Source organism: Pongo pygmaeus, chromosome 19 (assembly GCF_028885625.2).
Source record: "Pongo pygmaeus isolate AG05252 chromosome 19, NHGRI_mPonPyg2-v2.0_pri, whole genome shotgun sequence".
Lineage (NCBI taxonomy): Eukaryota > Metazoa > Chordata > Mammalia > Primates > Hominidae > Pongo > Pongo pygmaeus.
Window position 1 is genome coordinate 18945831 of NC_072392.2, and position 17814 is coordinate 18963644.

At 44.7% G+C, this 17814-nt stretch overlaps 1 protein-coding gene across 4 annotated transcripts in view; it reads left to right on the top strand.

Moving 5' to 3' along the window:
* The window catches only part of COPS3 (COP9 signalosome subunit 3), a 35630-nt gene extending 17816 nt beyond the window's left edge, over positions 1-17814 (top strand). For all 4 annotated transcript variants that reach the window (XM_054459211.2, XM_063656616.1, XM_063656615.1 and 1 more), the window contains 6 exons: positions 2562-2702; positions 4204-4377; positions 9747-9833; positions 15605-15718; positions 17091-17171; positions 17500-17814. In XM_054459211.2, the coding sequence (XP_054315186.1) occupies positions 2562-2702; positions 4204-4377; positions 9747-9833; positions 15605-15718; positions 17091-17171; positions 17500-17553 (651 nt within the window). In that variant the 3' untranslated portion in view covers positions 17554-17814. The remainder of the gene's footprint in view (positions 1-2561; positions 2703-4203; positions 4378-9746; positions 9834-15604; positions 15719-17090; positions 17172-17499) is intronic.

Consider the following 17814-nt stretch of genomic DNA (forward strand, 5'->3'; position numbering starts at 1 on the left):
GATCCCAGGGCCTCCGTTTCAGGTGGTGGTCCTTTCAGAGACTACTTCTCTGTGATTATGTAAATGGTGGTAACCTGATCCCTAAGTTGAGGAGCAGTGCCAGTGCATAGAAGAGCGCTTGTCTGGGGGTTCTAATCTAGGCTTGCACTTATACCTTATCTGATTTGGAATAAGTTATGACATCTCTTGACCTTTATAGCTTCCTTTGCATATAAGGAAGAGATTGAACTGAGTGATCTTGGGTGTGTCTTATTCTAAAACTATGTGTGGTATTTTGTTAAGTTTTATTTAATCAGTGAAACATTTTCTTGATTCAAAATTTAAAGGGTATAAAGGAGTACACAGTAAAAGTCCCTCCCACCCTTTCTGTGTCTGTGTAATGAAACATAGTACACAATTTGGTAGAATATTCTGGAGGTTTACTCAGACTCTGAAAAAGAGATACACAATATTGATTAATAAACCACTTGTCTTAAGGTAAATTAGTTAGATGTTTGTAAGTTCCTATTTTAGTTCATAGCATGTATTAAGTAATAAAGGATATTTAAAACCTTCAGAGAGCTCAGTTTAGTTGGAATTCTAATACATAATACACACGCACACATGTACACACATCCGTGGCTCTGAACCATACCACAATGAGTGGTTGATGTGCCCTGTTGAGGGGACCTGAGGAGGGCCACCATAAGGTGCCAGTAGGCAGAGATGGTGTCATTAAAGCACGTGTCTAGTCAGGTTAAATCTTCAAGGTGACTTCTCTTTAAGACTACGCATTCAGAAAATTATAAAAATGCACTTCGTAGCCACTGGATGCATTATCATTGCTGTAGCCAAATATAGTAACTTATGAGCAAACTTGATCTTGAAATACCAAGATGATGTGGGTGTTAAAAAGGTAAGAGGTGGCTGAGTGCGGTGGCTCACACCTGTAATCCCAGCACTTTGGGAGGCCGAGGCCGGCGGATCACCTGAGGTTGGCAGTTCGAGACCAGCCTGACCAACGTGGAGAAACCCCATCTCTACTGAAAATACAAAATTAGCCGGGCATGGTGGTGCATGCCTGTAATCCTAGCTACTCAGGAGGCTGAGGCAGGAGAATTGCTTGAACCCAGGAGGCGGAGGTTGCAGTGAGCCGAGATCGCACCATTGGACTCCAGCTTGGGCAACAAGAGCAAAACTCCACCTCAAAAAAAAAAAAAAAGAAAAGGCAAGAGGCTGGGCGAGGTGGCTCACACCTGTAATCCCAACACATTGGGAGGCTGAGGCAGGCAAATTGCCTGAGGTCAGGAATTCAAAACCAGCCTAGCCAACATGGTGAAAATGTCTCCACTAAAAATGCAAAAATTAGCTGGGCCTGGCAGCAGGCACCTGTAATCCCAGCTACTCAGGAGACTGAGGCAGGAGAATCTCTTTTTTTTTTTTTTTTTTTTTTTTTTTTGAGATGGAGTCTTGCTCTGTCGCCCAGGGTGGAGTGCAGAGGCGCGATCTCGGCTCACTGCAAGCTCCGCCTCCCGGGTTCACGCCATTCTCCTGCCTAAGCCTCCCAACTAGCTGGAACTACAGGCGCCTGCCACCACGCCCGGCTAATTTTTTGTATTTTTAGTAGAGATGGGGTTTCACCATGTTAGCCAGGATGGTCTCGATCTCCTGACCTCGTGATCTGCCCACCTCTGCCTCCCACATTGCTGGGATTACAGGCGTGAGCCAAGATCGCACCACTGCACTCCAGCCTGGGTGACAGAGCAAGACTCCTCCTCAAAAATAAAAAGGCAAGAAAGTGGCCAGGCGTGGTGGCTCATGCCAGTAATCCCAGCACTTTGGGATGCTGGAGTGGGAGGATTGCTTGAGCTCAGGAGTTCAAGACCAGCCTGAGCAACATAGTGAGACTCCATCTCTACAAAAAAAATTTTATTTTATTTTATTTTATTTTTTTCTTTTGAGACGGAGTCTCGCTTTGTTGCCCAGGCTGGAGTGCAGTGGCGCGATCTCGGCCCACTGCAAGCTCTGCCTCCCGGGTTCACGCCATTCTCCTGCCTCAGCCTCCCGAGTAGCTGGGACTTCAGGTGCCCACCACCAAGCCTGGCTAATTTTTTTGTATTTTTAGTAGAGATGGGGTTTCACTGTGTTAGCCAGGATGGTCTCGATCTCCTGACCGCGTAATCCACCCGCCTCGGCCTCCCAAATTGCTGGGATTACAGGCGTGAGCCACCACGCCTGGCCTCTACAAAAAATTTTAAAATTAGTCAAGCATGGTGGCCCACGCCTATAGTCCCAGGTACTCAGGAGGCTGAGGCAGGACGATTGCTTGAACCCAAGGAGTTTGAGGGTACAGTAAGCCATAATTACATCACTGCACTCCAGCCTAGATGACAGAGCGAGACCCTGTCTCTAAAAAATGCATAAATAAAAATAAAATGAATTCTATCTCAATAAGGCTGTTATAAAAATAATGGGACATTTAAAAAGTATTATTGACTTATAAATAATGTGATACACATGGTTGATTGCTGTTTGCTACTGTGGTATGTTCTCTTTACAGTAAGCATTCTTCTCTTGCCTAGGCTATAACTACTCCTGCCATGGCGGTCAGTCATATCATGTTGGAATCATATAAAAAGTATATTTTAGTGTCTTTGATATTACTTGGCAAAGTACAACAGCTACCAAAATATACATCTCAAATTGTGGGTAGATTCATTAAGGTAAGTTTTTTACATAAAACTGATTTCTTACGTGAGCATGTTGAGTATATAAAGAAATTGCAATAATACAGTTCTGTAACTTGGTTTTATAGTGATTTAGCTCTCCTAACAGCTTCAGGTGAGCAGACGTTTATTGAATGTCTGCTACACATTCTTGTTACCCGATTGGGATGGAATATTTCTCAGGAACCCGTTTTCAAACTTGTGCTCTAGATACTTAACAGCTATAGATGTTTAAGCTCCTATAACAGTTGATTTTTTTTTTTTCCCCAGAGGCAGAGTCTCGCCATGTTGGCCAGGTTGGTCTTGAACTCCTGGCCTCAAGCAGGCCTCAAGCAGTCCTTCTGCCTGTGCCTCCCAGAGTGCTGGGATTACAGATGTGTGCCACTGAGCCTGGCCTTTGTTTTGTTATATTTCTTTTTTTATTATTTTATTTATTTATTTATTTATTTATTTTGAGACGGAGTCTCGCTTTGTCGCCAAGGCTGGAGTGCAGTGGCGTGATCTCAGCTCACTGCAACCTCTGCCTCCTGGGTTCAAGCGATTCTCCTGCCTTAGCCTCCCGAGTAGCTGGGACAACAGGCGTGTGCCACCATGCCCAGCTAATTTTTTGTATTTTTAGTGGAGATGTGGTTTCACCGTGTTAGCCAGGATTGTCTCGATCTCCTGACCTCGTGATCCACCCGCCTCGGCCTCCCAAAGTGCTGAGATTACAGGCGTGAGTCACCATGCCCAGCCCTGTCTTTCTGCTTGCTAGCAGAAGTAGCAGATTGTCCCATTGCATCTGGTGAGGTGTGAGAAAGAGAGAGGGAGAGTTGGGAATGATGAATGTTTTGACTCCTTTCTTCTCTATATGATTTATCAGTAGAAAAACAGAACCACTGATGAAGATGTGTGCCTTCACTAAATTCAGTGGGTTTTCACCTGCTGTGTTATTACTTAGTCTGTACTACAAAATTTTGTGGAAAATTAATTACTCCATAGTGACTTTCTATCCCTGGTCTTAAAAACTAGGCATTTGCTTTGGGTAAATTATAATTTTTAGGGTAACAGTGTGTTGTTACCTGACAATATGGGATATACTTGCTTAAAAAATAGTATGTAAGTGTGTTTTTGCTTCCTATACACATTTGAGTCTTCTGAAGTTTGTTTGTTTGTTTGTTTTTGTTTTCTGAGATGGAGTTTTGCTTTGTTGCCCAGGCTAGAGTGCAGTGGCACGATCTTGGCTCACCGCAACCTCCACCTCCCAGGTTCAAGCGATTCTCTTGCCTCAGCCTCCCAAGTAGCTGGGATTACAGGCATGTGCTACCACGCCCCGTTAATTTTGTATTTTTAGTAGAGACGGGGTTTCTTCATGTTGGTCAGGCTGGTCTTTAACTCCTGACCTCAGGTGATTTGTCCGCCTCGGCCTCCCAAAGTGTTGAGATTACAGGCGTGAGCCCCTACGCCTGGCCTCTTCTGAAGTTTTAATCTGAATTTTTTCCCTCCTTTGCATCTTTAGCCTCTTAGCAATGCATACCACGAGTTAGCACAAGTGTATTCAACCAACAACCCCTCAGAACTCCGAAATCTGGTGAATAAGCACAGTGAAACCTTCACTCGCGATAACAACATGGGACTGGTGAAGCAATGCTTGTCATCTCTTTATAAGAAGAATATTCAGAGGCTAACAAAGGTGAGGAAAGCGCCACCTTCACAGGGCAGCTCCTGACCCCCTGGGAGCCACGTTTCCCTTTCTCTCCCTTTTCAGAGCTGAGGAAGCAGGTACAGGGATAAAGCATGGCAGGATTTCTGTGCTGAGAGAGAACTCTCTTGTGATTGGCTTCTTAGAAAGAATTTGATTTATAACTTTGGTCTTTTCAGGGCTAGAGCAGGGTATTTGGAGCAGGTGAAGAGGAAGAAAGGTAGGAGACAAGGCTACATTGGGAGACAGTGAAAGGCAGCCTCAGAGAGGTCGGCAGCTCCAGCAGGGCAGATGAGGGATGCTAATGATGCAGACCTCAGTGCATTGTCACCAGCCTTGCAACCTGTCTGTCTGTGCTGATCTCTATTAGAACATCTTTTTTTTTTTTTTTTTTTCCTCTTGACACAGTGCCTTGCTCTGTTGCCCAGGCTGGAGTGCAGTGGTGTGATCTCGGCTCATTGCACCCTCTGCCTCCTGAGCTCAAGTGATCTGCCCACCTCAGCCTCCCAAGCAGCTGGGACCACAGGTGTGAGCCACCACGCCCAGCTAATTTTTTGTATTTTTTGTAGAGACAAGGTTTCGCTATGTTGGCCAGGTGGTCTCGAACCCCTGTCCTCATGTGATCCACCTGCCTTGGCCTCCCAAAGTGCTGGGATTACAGACATGAACCACCGCACCCAGCCAATGAGAACATCTTATGTGAACATAGTACTACTCGGACATTACCATTTCGGCCAGGGTTGTACAAACTTTGTGCAATTGACTTCTAGGATGTAAGCCAATTATATAATTTTTATTTTCTTCTAGGATATAAACCAATTATTTAATTTTTATTTTCAAGGTGAAAATAACCTGCTGGGTTTTGACTATAGAAAATATGCTTAATATCAAACGTTCAAACAGTACAGAAAAGTAATGAAAAATGAAATCTTTTGTGTTTTAGGAAGGTATAGGCTGCAAGTTACAGGAATCCTGTAGCTCAACAAATAGAGGATTGCTTTTTTCTCTTGGGAAGTCTGGCCAGAGATGCACAGTTCACAGCTGCTGAGAACACGATGCATCTGTTCCTGTGCACATCCTTTGCCTTGTGTCAACCATGGTGATGGATGGTTGGGGACGAGCCAAAGAACCAGAATAGGATAGCTGTTTTTTGCCAGGCTACCCAGCAATGGAAAAGGCTGATGGATTTGGCTATGTGAGGACTTAGGGGAGAGGTGACTTCCCCTAGCCCAATGGAGAAACTAGAGAAGAGAGGTGGGTCGGGGTGGCTGTTGAGGTGGGCAGACCTCATACAAGGATAAAGGATCCTAAGGAGAAGAGGAAGGAAGGTGAGGAGAGGGTCAATGGGCAAGAAAAAGAATCCTTCCAAATACTCTAGAAAGACTAGCCATAGCTTCTAGAATAGAAGGAAATCAGTAGTGAATTTGTAAAAAGTTAATTTTTATGAGAGAAAAATGAAGAACGTGAAAGAGAAATCAGCTGAAAGACCAAACCAGTGAGCCAGAAAAACCAGCTTGACCTACAGGTTTAAAAGACCAGGATCTAAGAGACTTAAATAACAAGCAGCCTAATTCTCTCCATAGAATTGTCTTTTTGGCCCAAGTGCCAACAGGACCATTCTAAGTAAATTTCTGTCTTTCGCCATCAAGAGGTAGCCATTAAAAAACAGCTGCACTCTGTTTGTGACTAGTAATTGAGGTTTAGATAAAAGAACCCAAATGTTAACAAACATAAAAGATAGTACATGTTACAAAAGATGTTAAATTGCAAAATAGCAAATGAAAATTAAATAACGGTTTCAGAAATCAGCTGGATGTGGTGGCACGTACCTGTAATCCCAGCTACTTGGAAGGCTGAGGCAGGAGAATCATTTGAACCTGGGAGATAGAGGTTGCAGTGAGCCGAGATTGCGCCACTGCACTCCAGTCTGGGCAACAAAGCGAGACTCCGTCTCAAAAAAAAAAAAAAAAAAATTTTTTTTTTGATCAAACAGGAAGAGTCTCAACTCGAAATGGTCTTTCCAGGGCTGGGGCAGTGACTCACAAAGTCATCAAGGTCCTGGGTCCTTCATGTGTTGACACGAAGTGGTGGATTGTGGTACACTGAATTCACAAGCACTGCCTGCCAGAGGGACCTGGGGAGGGCTACCATAAGGTATGGTGGGCAGGAACCATGTCTTTAAAGGACATAGCTAGTCAGAAGGTTACATCTGTGATAGTGGCTGCTCCATTTTAGGCATGATGTCCCAGTGCTAAAATGAAAAGAGGGGGAAACATCAAAGGATTTTTCTAGCCAAGTTTTTCTTAGTAGAAAATCCAAAGAAGTCTCAACAGGTAGACTGTATCAGTAGGTGATGGCATGGCTGGGATGGAAGGCAGCTAGGGATGGGTTAAATCTGCCACCTCTCCCATTGAAATATTACTTTGTGTTAACATTTTAGTAGATGTTTTTCTTTTGGTTTTTTTTTTTCTTTTTTTTTGAGACGGAGTCTTGCTGTGGTGCCCAGGCTGGAGTGCAGTGACGCGGATCTCGGCTCACTGCAAGCTCCACCTCCCGGGTTCACACCATTCTCCTGCCTCAGCCTCCCGAGTAGCTGGGACTACAGGTGCCCGCCACCACACCCGGCTAATTTTTTGTATTTTTAGTAGAGACAGGGTTTCACCATGTTAGCTAGGATGGTCTCGATCTCCTGACCTCATGATCTGTCTGCCTCGGCCTCCCAAAGTGCTGGGATTATAGGCATGAGCCACCACGCCCGGCCTAGTAGATGTTTTTCTAGGTTCCTCTTCTCTGTTTCTTTTCTATGTGTATGCATAGACTTTCCCAGTTATATGTAATTGGGGTCATACTCTATGTGCTATTCTTGACCCTGCTTTTTTGTTTGTTTGTTTGTTTGTTTTGTTTTTTTGTTTTGTTTTGTTTTGTTTTTGAGACTGAGTCTTGCTCTGTTGTCCAGGCTGGAGTGCAGTGGTGCAATCTTTGCTCACTGCAGCCTCTGCCTCCTGGGTTCAAGCGATTCTCCTGCCTCAGCCTCCTGAGTAGCTGGGCTACAGGTACACACCACCACACATGGCTAATTTTTGTATTTTTAGTAGAGACGGGGTTTCGTCATGTTGGCCAGGCTGGTCTCAAACTCCTGACTTTAAGTGATCCACCCACTTTGGCCTCCCAAAGTGCTAAGATTACAGGCGTGAGCCACCGCGCCTGGCCTACTTTTACATTTTTTTGTAGAGATGGGATCCCACTGTGTTGACCAGGCTAGAGTGTTGACTTTTGAGTCTTCGTTTGTGTTAAACTGCTTGTGTACTTCTTAAAGTTAGCAGTAATTTCAATTTCTTGGGTACTATTCTCTGAACTAAAGTATATGTAGGTTTTAAAATTATTGGCTCATCAAGAATTTATGGCCAGGTACAGTGGCTTACCCCTGTACTTCCAGCACTTTGGGGAGCTGAGGCAGGAGGATAGCTTGAAACGAGTCTGGGCAACTAAGATCCCATCTCTACAAAAAATAAAAAAATAAAATTAGCTGGGCACAGTGGTGCACACCTGTAGCCTCAGCTACTCAGGAGGCTGAAACGAGGTTCCCTTGAGCCGCTATGAACTACGATTGCGCCTCTGCACTCTAGCCTGGGCAACAGAGCAAGACTCCATCTCAAAAAAAAAAAAAAAAGAATTTTCAAGATGAGGGTTTTAATATGCCCAGCTCTGAAAATGCCATTGTTGTAAATATTACCAGCTGCCATTAAGAATAGAGCTCTTTTAATGTGTTTCTGAAAGGGGTCATTTTCATCAGATCCCAAGAGAGCAGTGGTAAACACTGGTTTTCCCCATGTATCACAAGTGTGTAGCCTCTTCTATTTAACTCCCCCATTTGTTTAAAAATGTTAACTTTGAATTTTGAATGATCAATGTTATTTTTTCAATTGTATTTAATAGATTATACATTTATAATACAAAATTCAAAAGATGAAAATCTTCATAATGATGTGCATACCTTGGATTCCTTTTCAGTTTACAAATATATAAAATTCTTTTTCATTACTCCTCTAGGAAATTGATGACAAACCACTGGGTTTATCAGTTTTTATTTTTTTATTTTTTTTTTGTGATGGAGTCTTGTTCAGTCGCCTAGGCTGGAGTGCAGTGGCGCGATCTTGGCTCACTGCAAGCTCCGCCTCCTGGGTTCACGCCATTCTCCTGCCTCAGCCTCCAAAGTAGCTGGGACTACAGGTGCCCACCACCACGCCTGGCGAATTTTTTTTTTTTTTTTTTTTTTAAAGTAGAGACGGGGTTTCACCATGTTAGCCAGGATGGTCTCAATCTCCTGACCTTGTGATCCACCCACCTGGGCCTCCCAAAGTGCTGGGATTACAGGCGTGAGCCACCACGCCCAGCCTATCAGTTTTTATTTATTTATTTATTTATTTATTTATTTATTTAGAGATGGGGTCTCACTCTGTTGCCCAGGCTGGAGTGCAATCACGCGATCGGCTCGCTGCAACCTCCACCTCCCAAGTTTAAGCAATTATCCTGCCTCAGCCTCTCAAGCAGCTGGGATTACAGGTGCCTGCCACTATGCCTGGCTAATTTTTGCGTTTTTAGTAGAGGTGGAGTTTCATCATGTTGGCCAGGCTGGTCTGGAACTCTTGACCTCAATTGATCCACCCACCCACCTCAGCCTCCCAAAGTGCTGGGATTACAGGCGTGAGCCACCACGCCTGGCCCATCAGTTTTAAGTCATCTACACAAATTTATTCTGTACATCAATGGGAAGAGCTCTGTACACATTTTTTTTTTTTTTTTTTTTTGAAATAGAGTCTTGCTCTGTCGTCCAGGCTGGAGAGTAGTGGCACAGTCTCAGCTAGCTCACTGCAGCCGCCACCTCCTGGGTTCAAGCAATTCTCTGATTCTCTTGCCTCAGCCTCCTAAGTAGCTGGGACTAGAGGCACGTGCCACCACGCCTGGCTGATTCTTTTTTGGGGTTTTTTTGTTTTTTGTTTTTTGTTTTGAGACGGAGTCTCACTTTGTCACCCAGGCTGGAGTCCAGTGGCTCAATCTCCACTCACTGCAACCTCCGCCTCCTGGGTTCAAGCGATTCTCCTGTCTCAGCCTCCCAAGTAGCTGGGACTACAGGCGCACCACCATGCCAGCTAATTTTTTGTATTTTTAGTAGAGACGGGGTTTCACCATGTTAGCCAAGATGGTCTCGATCTCCTGACCTCATGATCTGCCCACCTCAGCCTCCCAAAGTGCTGGGATTACAGACATGAGCCACCACGCCTGGCCGCTCTGTACACATTTAATAAAATGTCCTTCCTTCGTTGTTCCTACCTGTGACTAATTCTGCTTCTGACTTTCAGACCTTTTTAACTCTATCATTACAAGATATGGCAAGTCGTGTGCAGTTATCTGGACCTCAGGAGGCAGAAAAATATGTTCTGCACATGGTAAGTGGATTTTCTTTTTCTTTTTCTTTCTTTTTTTTTTTTTTTTTTCTTTTTGAGGTGGAGTCTCGCTCTGTCACCAGGCTGGAGTGTAGTGGCACAGTCTTGGCTCACTGCAACCTCCACCTCCCGGATTCAAGTGATTCTCTTGCCTCAGCCTCCCGAGAGCTGGGACTACAGGCATGCGCCACCATGCCCGGCTAATTTTTTGTATTTTTAGTAGAGATGGGGTTTCACCATGTTGGTCAGGCTGGTCTCGAATTCCTGACCACGTGATCTGCCCGCCTTGGCCTCCCAAAGTGCTGGGATTATAGGCATGAGCCACCGTGCCTGGCCTGGATTTTCATTTTTTAAAAAATTAATTACTGGATTTTTGTTTCTGTAAGAGTAACAGATGTTCATTGTGGAAAATATTAAAAAGGAGAAAAGCCGGGGGAGCCTCCAAAGTCTACCACTATTGACAATTTGGTCTGTTTCCTTATCCATATGGTTTCTAGTTTTGGTGTGCTCATATGATATACACATCAGGCTTGCATCCTATTTGTGCTTCTTTTTTTTTTGGAGATGGCTTCATTTTGTTGCCCAGGCTGGAGTGCAGTGGTGCAATCTCGGCTCACTGCAGCCTCAATTCCCTGGGTTTAAGTAATCCGCCCACCTCAGCCTCCCAGGTAGCTGGGACTACAGGCATGTGTCAGCATGCCTGACTAATTTTTGTATTTTTTTTGAAGAGATGGGGTTTCTCCATGTTGCCCAGGCTGGGCTTGAACTCCTAGGCTCAATCTGCCCTCCTGGGCCTCCCGAATTGTTGGGATTACATACGTGAGCCACTGCACCCAGCCCTGTACTCCTTATTATTTTCTTTTATTTTATTTTGAGGCGGACTCTCGCTCTGTTGCCCAGGCTGGAGTGCAGTGGTGTGATCTCAGCTCACTGCAACCCCTACCTCCAGGGTTCAAACAATTCTCCTGTCTCAGCCTCCCGAGTAGCTGGTATTACAGGTGGCTATATTTACATATTTTCATTATCAGAATTTTTGTAAACCTCATAACACTCATGAAATATTTGGGGTATATAAAGGTATAAGGTAGGGCTACTTTCTCTGCTTATCTGTGATGAGATCACAAGCTTTTGCCAGTACGTACATCAAGCAACTGCTGCAGCAAGAAATCTTGCCGAACAATGTTTGCTGAACTACACAGTGTGCTTAGTGATATCATTGACTGACATTCTGACTCAGCCTCTTCTCTCACTGAGGGTTTTGGTCCATAAGCAGCATTGACATAAAGGAGGCCAGAGCACACACCCAGGACTTAGCACCCAGCTTAGGAAATGAGATAGCACCAGTGCCCTGACACTCCCTCTTTATCACCTCCCAGTTGCATTTCCCCACTCTTAGCCCCACCCCAACCAGGCAACCACTCCTGATTTGGATAAGCATTATTTAAATGACTATATGATAACCCACCACATTGATGTATTGTAATCTACCTACCTATTCAGTTACATAAGTACATAGTTCTGATCTGGTTTTAGTTCACGGAATACCTGTGTCCTCAGCTCAGGACAGGCAAAGCTTCATATGACCCCCTGTATGATTTCAGAATTAGGAGTAATAAAACTAGTTTCCCTTGTGATAACAGAGTACTGTATTTTGATTCATTGATTGATTGAGACAAGGTCTTGCTGTGTTGCCCAGGCTGGAGTGCAGTGGCATAATCATGGCTCACTGCAGCCTTGACTGCCTAGGCTTAAATGATCCTCTCACCTCAGCCTCCCAAGTAGCTGGGACTACAGATGTGTGCCACCACACCCGGCTAATTTTTAAATTTTTTGTAGAGGCAGAGTCTCTTTATGTTGGCCAGGCATAACTTGAGACTTCTGGCCTCAAGTGACCTTCCCACCTTGGCCTCCCAAAGTGCTGGGATTACAGCTGGATACAGCCACTGCACCCAGCTGAGTATTTCATTTTGATAGTTCAATTTACAAGTGTTCTAAAGGGTTTTTTGCTTCAACCTACCACTCAAAACATGCACACACCAAACAAAACCATATGTCTATGACTTGTGTCTGCTAAGAGCATCTTGGTAACCCCACAGGGGTTACACAGAATAAGTAAGCTATGGACGCTTTCCCCAAGAAATTCCCTCTTCAGTGGTGAGTGAGAAGAAATACATGACTGGTTATGACACCAGACAGGACATACTAGCTAGCAACACGTTGAGGGGTCAAAGTGGGTGTGAGTTTTGAACCCTGCTTAACCAGCCCAGACACCCTGACAGGCTCTGGAGCAGTGGTTCTCCTCTGAGGGTGATTTTGTCTGCCAGGAGACATTAGGCAACGTCTGGAAGCAGTTTTGGTTTTCACAGATGGGGGTGCTACTGGCATCTAATGGGTACAGGCCAGGGATGCTGCTAAACGTCCTACAGTACCCAGGACAGCCCACACACCAGAGCATTATCTGCCCCCAAATGTCAGGACTGCCAGGCTTGAAAAACCCTTCTGGAATGAAAGGTCTGTGAGACCAGGGTTGTTTTTTTGTTTTTTTGTTTTTGTTTTTGTTTTTTTTAAAGTAAACATTGGAAAAGTACACTTAAGTGTACAGCTAAACACATTTAAACAAAGATTCCAACACCTAGAAGAAGGAACAGAATATGACCAGCACCTGGAAAATATCCCTTGTGCCTGCTTCCAGCCCTGTGCCTCTCTAGAAAGGTTGTTCCATCCTGACTTCTTTTTTTTTTTTGAGACGGAGTCTGGCTCTGTTGCCCAGGCTGGAGTGCAGTGGTGTGATCTCGGCTCACTGCAAGCTCCGTCTCCCGGGTTCACGCCATTCTCCTGCCTCAGCCTCCCGAGTAGCTGGGACTACAGGCACCTGCCACTACGCCCGGCTAATTTTTTGTATTTTTAGTAGAGACGGGGTTTCACCGTGTTAGCCAAGATGGTCTTGATCTCCTGACTTCAGCCTCCCAAAGTGCTGGGATTACAGGCGTGAGCCACCGTGCCCGGCCTCCCATCCTGACTTCTAACATCCTATTTTAGTTCTGTTTGTTTCTGAGCTTGATGTAGAAGGAAATACACAGCACATTCTTTCTGGGAATCTGGTTTTTTGGCTCAGCATTGTGAGAGTCATGCGTGATGCTGTATGTAGCTGTAGTTCATTTGTTTTCAGGGCTACAATATTCCAGTGTTTGATACACTTTTCCATTTTAATTAGTTGGACAGGCTGGGCGTGGTGCCTGTAATCCGAGCACTTTGGGAGGCTGAGGCAGGCGGCTCACCTGAGGTCAGGAGTTCAAGACCAGCCTGGCCAACATGGTGAAACCCCATCTCTACTAAAAATACAAAAAAAATTAGCTAGGCGTGGTGGCAGGCTCCTGTAATCCCAGCTACTTGGGAGGCTGAGGCTGGAGAATCGCTCGAACCCAGGAGGCAGAGGTTGCAGTGACTGGAGATCACGCCATTGTACTCCAGCCTGGGTGATAAGAGCAAAACTGCATCTCCAAAAAAATAAATAGGCCGGGTATGGTGGCTCACACCTGTAATTCCAGCACTTTGGGAGGCTGAGGCAGGCAGATCATGAGCTCAGGAGATTGAGACCATCCTGGCTAACACAGTGAAACCCCATCTCTACTAAAAGTACAAAAATTAGCCAGGCGTGGTGGTGGGCGCCGGTAGTCCCACCTACTCCGGAGGCTGAAGCAGGTGAATGGCATGAACCTGGGAGGCGGAGCTTGCAGTGAGCTGAGATCGCGCCACTGCACTCCAGCCTGGGCAACAGTGCAAGACGCTGTCTCAAATAATGTAAATAAATAAATAAATAAATAGTTTGACATTGGGGTTGTTTCCAGTTCTGGTTTATTTATCATGAATAGTGCTGCTGTGATGAAGATAGGTCCAAATTTTACTTAGATACATTCCATCTGCTTAAAGAGGCAGCTCTCTGTGATCACATAGAGAACCATGCATTGTGTATAATATGTATTGGGCTGGTTGCTATTTCACTAAATAGCATCTATCCCTTCCAAAGCTACAGAGGAGTAGGCCAGCAGTTTCACTGCTAACAAATGGACAAGTTATTATCACTGTGTGGAACATCTTGTTAGGAATAAAATAACTGTTTTGTACTTTTATTGGTATCTCACTTTTTAACTTCACGGGCAGGATTTGGCTTTGAGGATCAGTCAAATAATTCCCCAGTAACTGATGCAAATAAATAATATATAGACCTTGAATCTGTCTTGGAATCCCCAGTGGTAGTAAAGTTTTCTTGAAGAATCAGAAGATAGTTTCCACTGGGATGAAAAGAAAACGTGTTAGGCTTTACTTTTTAAAATACAGTCGCCCAGCCTGGCCAACATGGCAAAACGTCGTCTCTACTAAAAATAAAAAAAAATTAGCTGGGCATGGTGGTGCGCACCTGTAGTCCCAGCTACTTAGGAGGCCGAGGCAGGAGAATCCCCTGAACCCAGGAGGTGGAGGTTGCAGTGAGCAGAGATCAAGCCACTGCACTCCAGCCCAGGCGACAGAGCAAGACCCCATCTCAAAAAAAAAAAAAAGGCAATGTAAGTTATATTTCAGTGCAGTTGATGTTGAAAAATGCAAGAGCACCCCAAACACATCATGCTAAGGGAAGCCAGACCACAAAAGATTACATAGTATATGATTCCATTCATATATCCAGAAAAGGCAAATCCATAAGAGACAAGAACAGATTGGTGGTTTCCAGGGGCTGGGAGGAGGAGGAGGGAATGGGGAGGGACTGCTAATGGGCCTAGGGCCTCTTTCTGGGGTGATGAAAATGCTCCAAAACTAGATAGAGATGGTGGTGGCACAACATTGTAGAATGCATTAAATGCCAGTTAATTGTTCACTTTAAAAAGGTAGGCCAGGCGCGATGGCCCATGCCTGTAATCCTAGCATTTTGGGAAGCCGAGGTGGGTGGATCACTTGAGGTTAAGAGTTCGAAACCAGCCTGGCCAACATGGTGAAACCCCGTGTTTATTAAAAATACAAAAAAATGGCTGGTCACGGTGGTTTACGCCTGTAATCCCAGCACTTTGGGAGGCCGAGGTGGGTGGATCACCTGAGGTCAGGAGTTGGAGACCAGCCTGACCAACATGGAGAAACCCTGTCTCTACTAAAAATACAAAATTAGCCAGACATGGTGGCGCATGCCTGTAATCCCAGCTACTTGGGAGGCTGAAGCAGGAGAACTGCTTGAACTCGGGAGGCGGAGGTTGGGGTGAGCTGAGATTGCGCCATTACACTCCAGCCTGGGCAACAAGAGCGAAACTCCATCTCAAAAAAAACAAAAAAAAAATTAGCCTGGTGTGGTGGTGGGCACCTGTAATCCCAGTTACTTGGGAGGCTGAGGCAGGAGAATTGCTTGAATCCTGGAGGCGGAGGTTGCAGTGAGCCGAGAACGCACCAGTGCACTCCAGCCTGGGGGACAGTGAGACTCCATCTCAAATAAATAAATAAATAAATAAATAAAATGGTTAATTATGTTGTGTGGACTTCACCTCAATAACAAAAATGCAAGGGCAGGGATTTTGTGTGTATCAGTTTTACACCTCTTAGCATCTACAATGGTGCCTAGCAAATAGTAGGTATTTAATAAATACTTGGATAAACAGATGGCACTTAAAAATATACAAGTTTATTTATATCCATGTTGCCTTCCATGCTTTTCTGTGATTATACTGGATGACTATTCATATAGCATTGAGGTCTAAACTGCTTTCCTGATTTTTTTTTTTTTTTTCTTTCTGTAGATAGAAGATGGTGAGATTTTTGCAAGTATTAACCAGAAGGACGGTATGGTCAGTTTCCATGATAACCCTGAAAAATATAATAACCCAGCGATGCTTCATAACATTGATCAGGAGGTAAACATGAATGCCAGGTTTTTATTTTTTTAATTGATGGTTGAGATGTATTTGAAAATTGCTCCTATGTTCCAGGATAATTTTAGTTTTAAGTACAGGTAGTTCCCAGTCTGTGAACATCTTAGTTACTAGAAAGTTAATTTCAAAATGGGCTGCTTAAGGAGAATTGCTTGAATCCTGGAGACAGGGGTTACAGTGAGCGGAGATTGTGCCACTGCCCTCCACCTTGGGTGACAGAGCAAGACTCTGTCTCAAGAAGAGCAACAACAACAACAACAAAAGAAACCCAGAATGGGCTGCTTAAAACTCTTCCGGGCCGGGTGTGGTGGCTCATGCCTATAATCCCAACACTTTGGGAGGCTGAGGTGGGTGGATCACCTGAGGTCAGGAGTTCAAGACCAGCCTGCCAACATGGCAAAACCCCGTCTCTACTAAAAATAAAAATAAAAATTAGCCGGGTGTGGTGGTGCACGCCTGTAATCCCAGCTATTCTGGAGGCTGAGGCAGGAAAATCTCTTAGAACCTGGGAGGCAGATGTTGCAGTAAGCTGAGATCGCACCACTGCACTCCAGCCTGGGCAACAGAGGGAGACTGTCTCAAAAAAACAAAACTCTCTCAGATTGTATGGCTATAAATAAATGGTGGGTTAGTTATCCCAGCTAGCTCATCAAAACCTCCCTTAACTCTGAAAACACTTAAAGGGCCTAGTATAATTTTATCTATTCCCAGCTGCCACTTACAACATAGAGCCTTGTGTTTTTGCTGAAATGTCTGTGGAGTTCCAGGTTGGGAGGTCAGGAAACATCTCTCTCTATGTGAGAAGCAGAGTCGGGGTGGCTGGAGGAGAAGAGCAAAGCCCTCCCTGACAGTCCCCTTTAGGCAACAGCCTGGCTGCAGCTGCAGCAGCCACCTCTGTGTCTCCTGAGGGCATGCTGCCCCTGATTCTGGGGGCTGAAGGGGGCGTTCTGTGGGTGGTCTGTGTTTCTTACCTCTGAGCAGGGAAGTGAACTGAATATTAAATCTCAGAAAACTATATATTTTTTGTAACTAATTTAATGGCAAAATGTCACCTGAAATGGTGTCTAGTCTTCATTTATCTCAGTGTGAATATACTCCAGTTTCACTGCAGAAGATACTATGTGTTTGATTATGAGGTTTGCCTAGATCCTGCTGGGTGGGATATTGGGTATTATACGATAGATGTATTAGCTTTCTGAGTCCAAAATACTCTGGCTCCAAAACCCATGTGGCCCCAGGGGTTTCAGATCAAGAGATTGTGAACCTATAGCACCCTTGTGAACAGTGTAAGTTAGAAAGGATGCAGCTGACCTAAACCCGCCGCTGACCACCTTCTAATGTGCCTGTCATGCAGATGCTGAAGTGCATTGAGCTGGATGAGCGGCTGAAAGCCATGGACCAGGAGATCACAGTGAACCCTCAGTTTGTACAAAAGGTGATGAGAGTTCCCTTATTTTAAGAAGTAGGCTGGGTGGAGAAGGAGGGGCGTTGTCACATCAGGCACAGGAACTAGGTTTCACGTTATTAAATATTTCTTGAGAACCTTACCAGTACGGTCATGGAGAAATATTAGTTGAGAGCATTTTCAGATGATGGCCTGGAAGTACACTTAGGGATGCTTAGGGTGGTTCCTGGAATTGCCTGCCCTTGTTCACAGGGGGCTTTGTTCTCGGAGGGACAGGATAACTGGTGTGCTTATTGGGCTGCCAGGGAACCCTTGATAAAAGCAAACATAAATACATAACTTCACTTTACCTTTACAGAGTATGGGCTCACAAGAAGATGATTCAGGAAACAAACCATCCAGTTATTCTTGAAACTAACATCCATCCTGAGCTAAACAAGAGAAACTACCATCTGGGCCAGTGACAAGTGTTCGGAGGGCAGCAGAGAGGACCAAGCCTGTGTCACCTGGAGACTAAGAAATTAAGTTTTGTTTTGACATCTTCAGTCCTGTGTGCTTTCAGAAAACCATTCTCTCTGCAAAGAAAGGAAACATTTGCAGACTTTAAAGTCTGTCGTGGATTTATTTATCCTCAGATTATTGTTATTGCATTAAATCTACCTTTTTGTTTTAA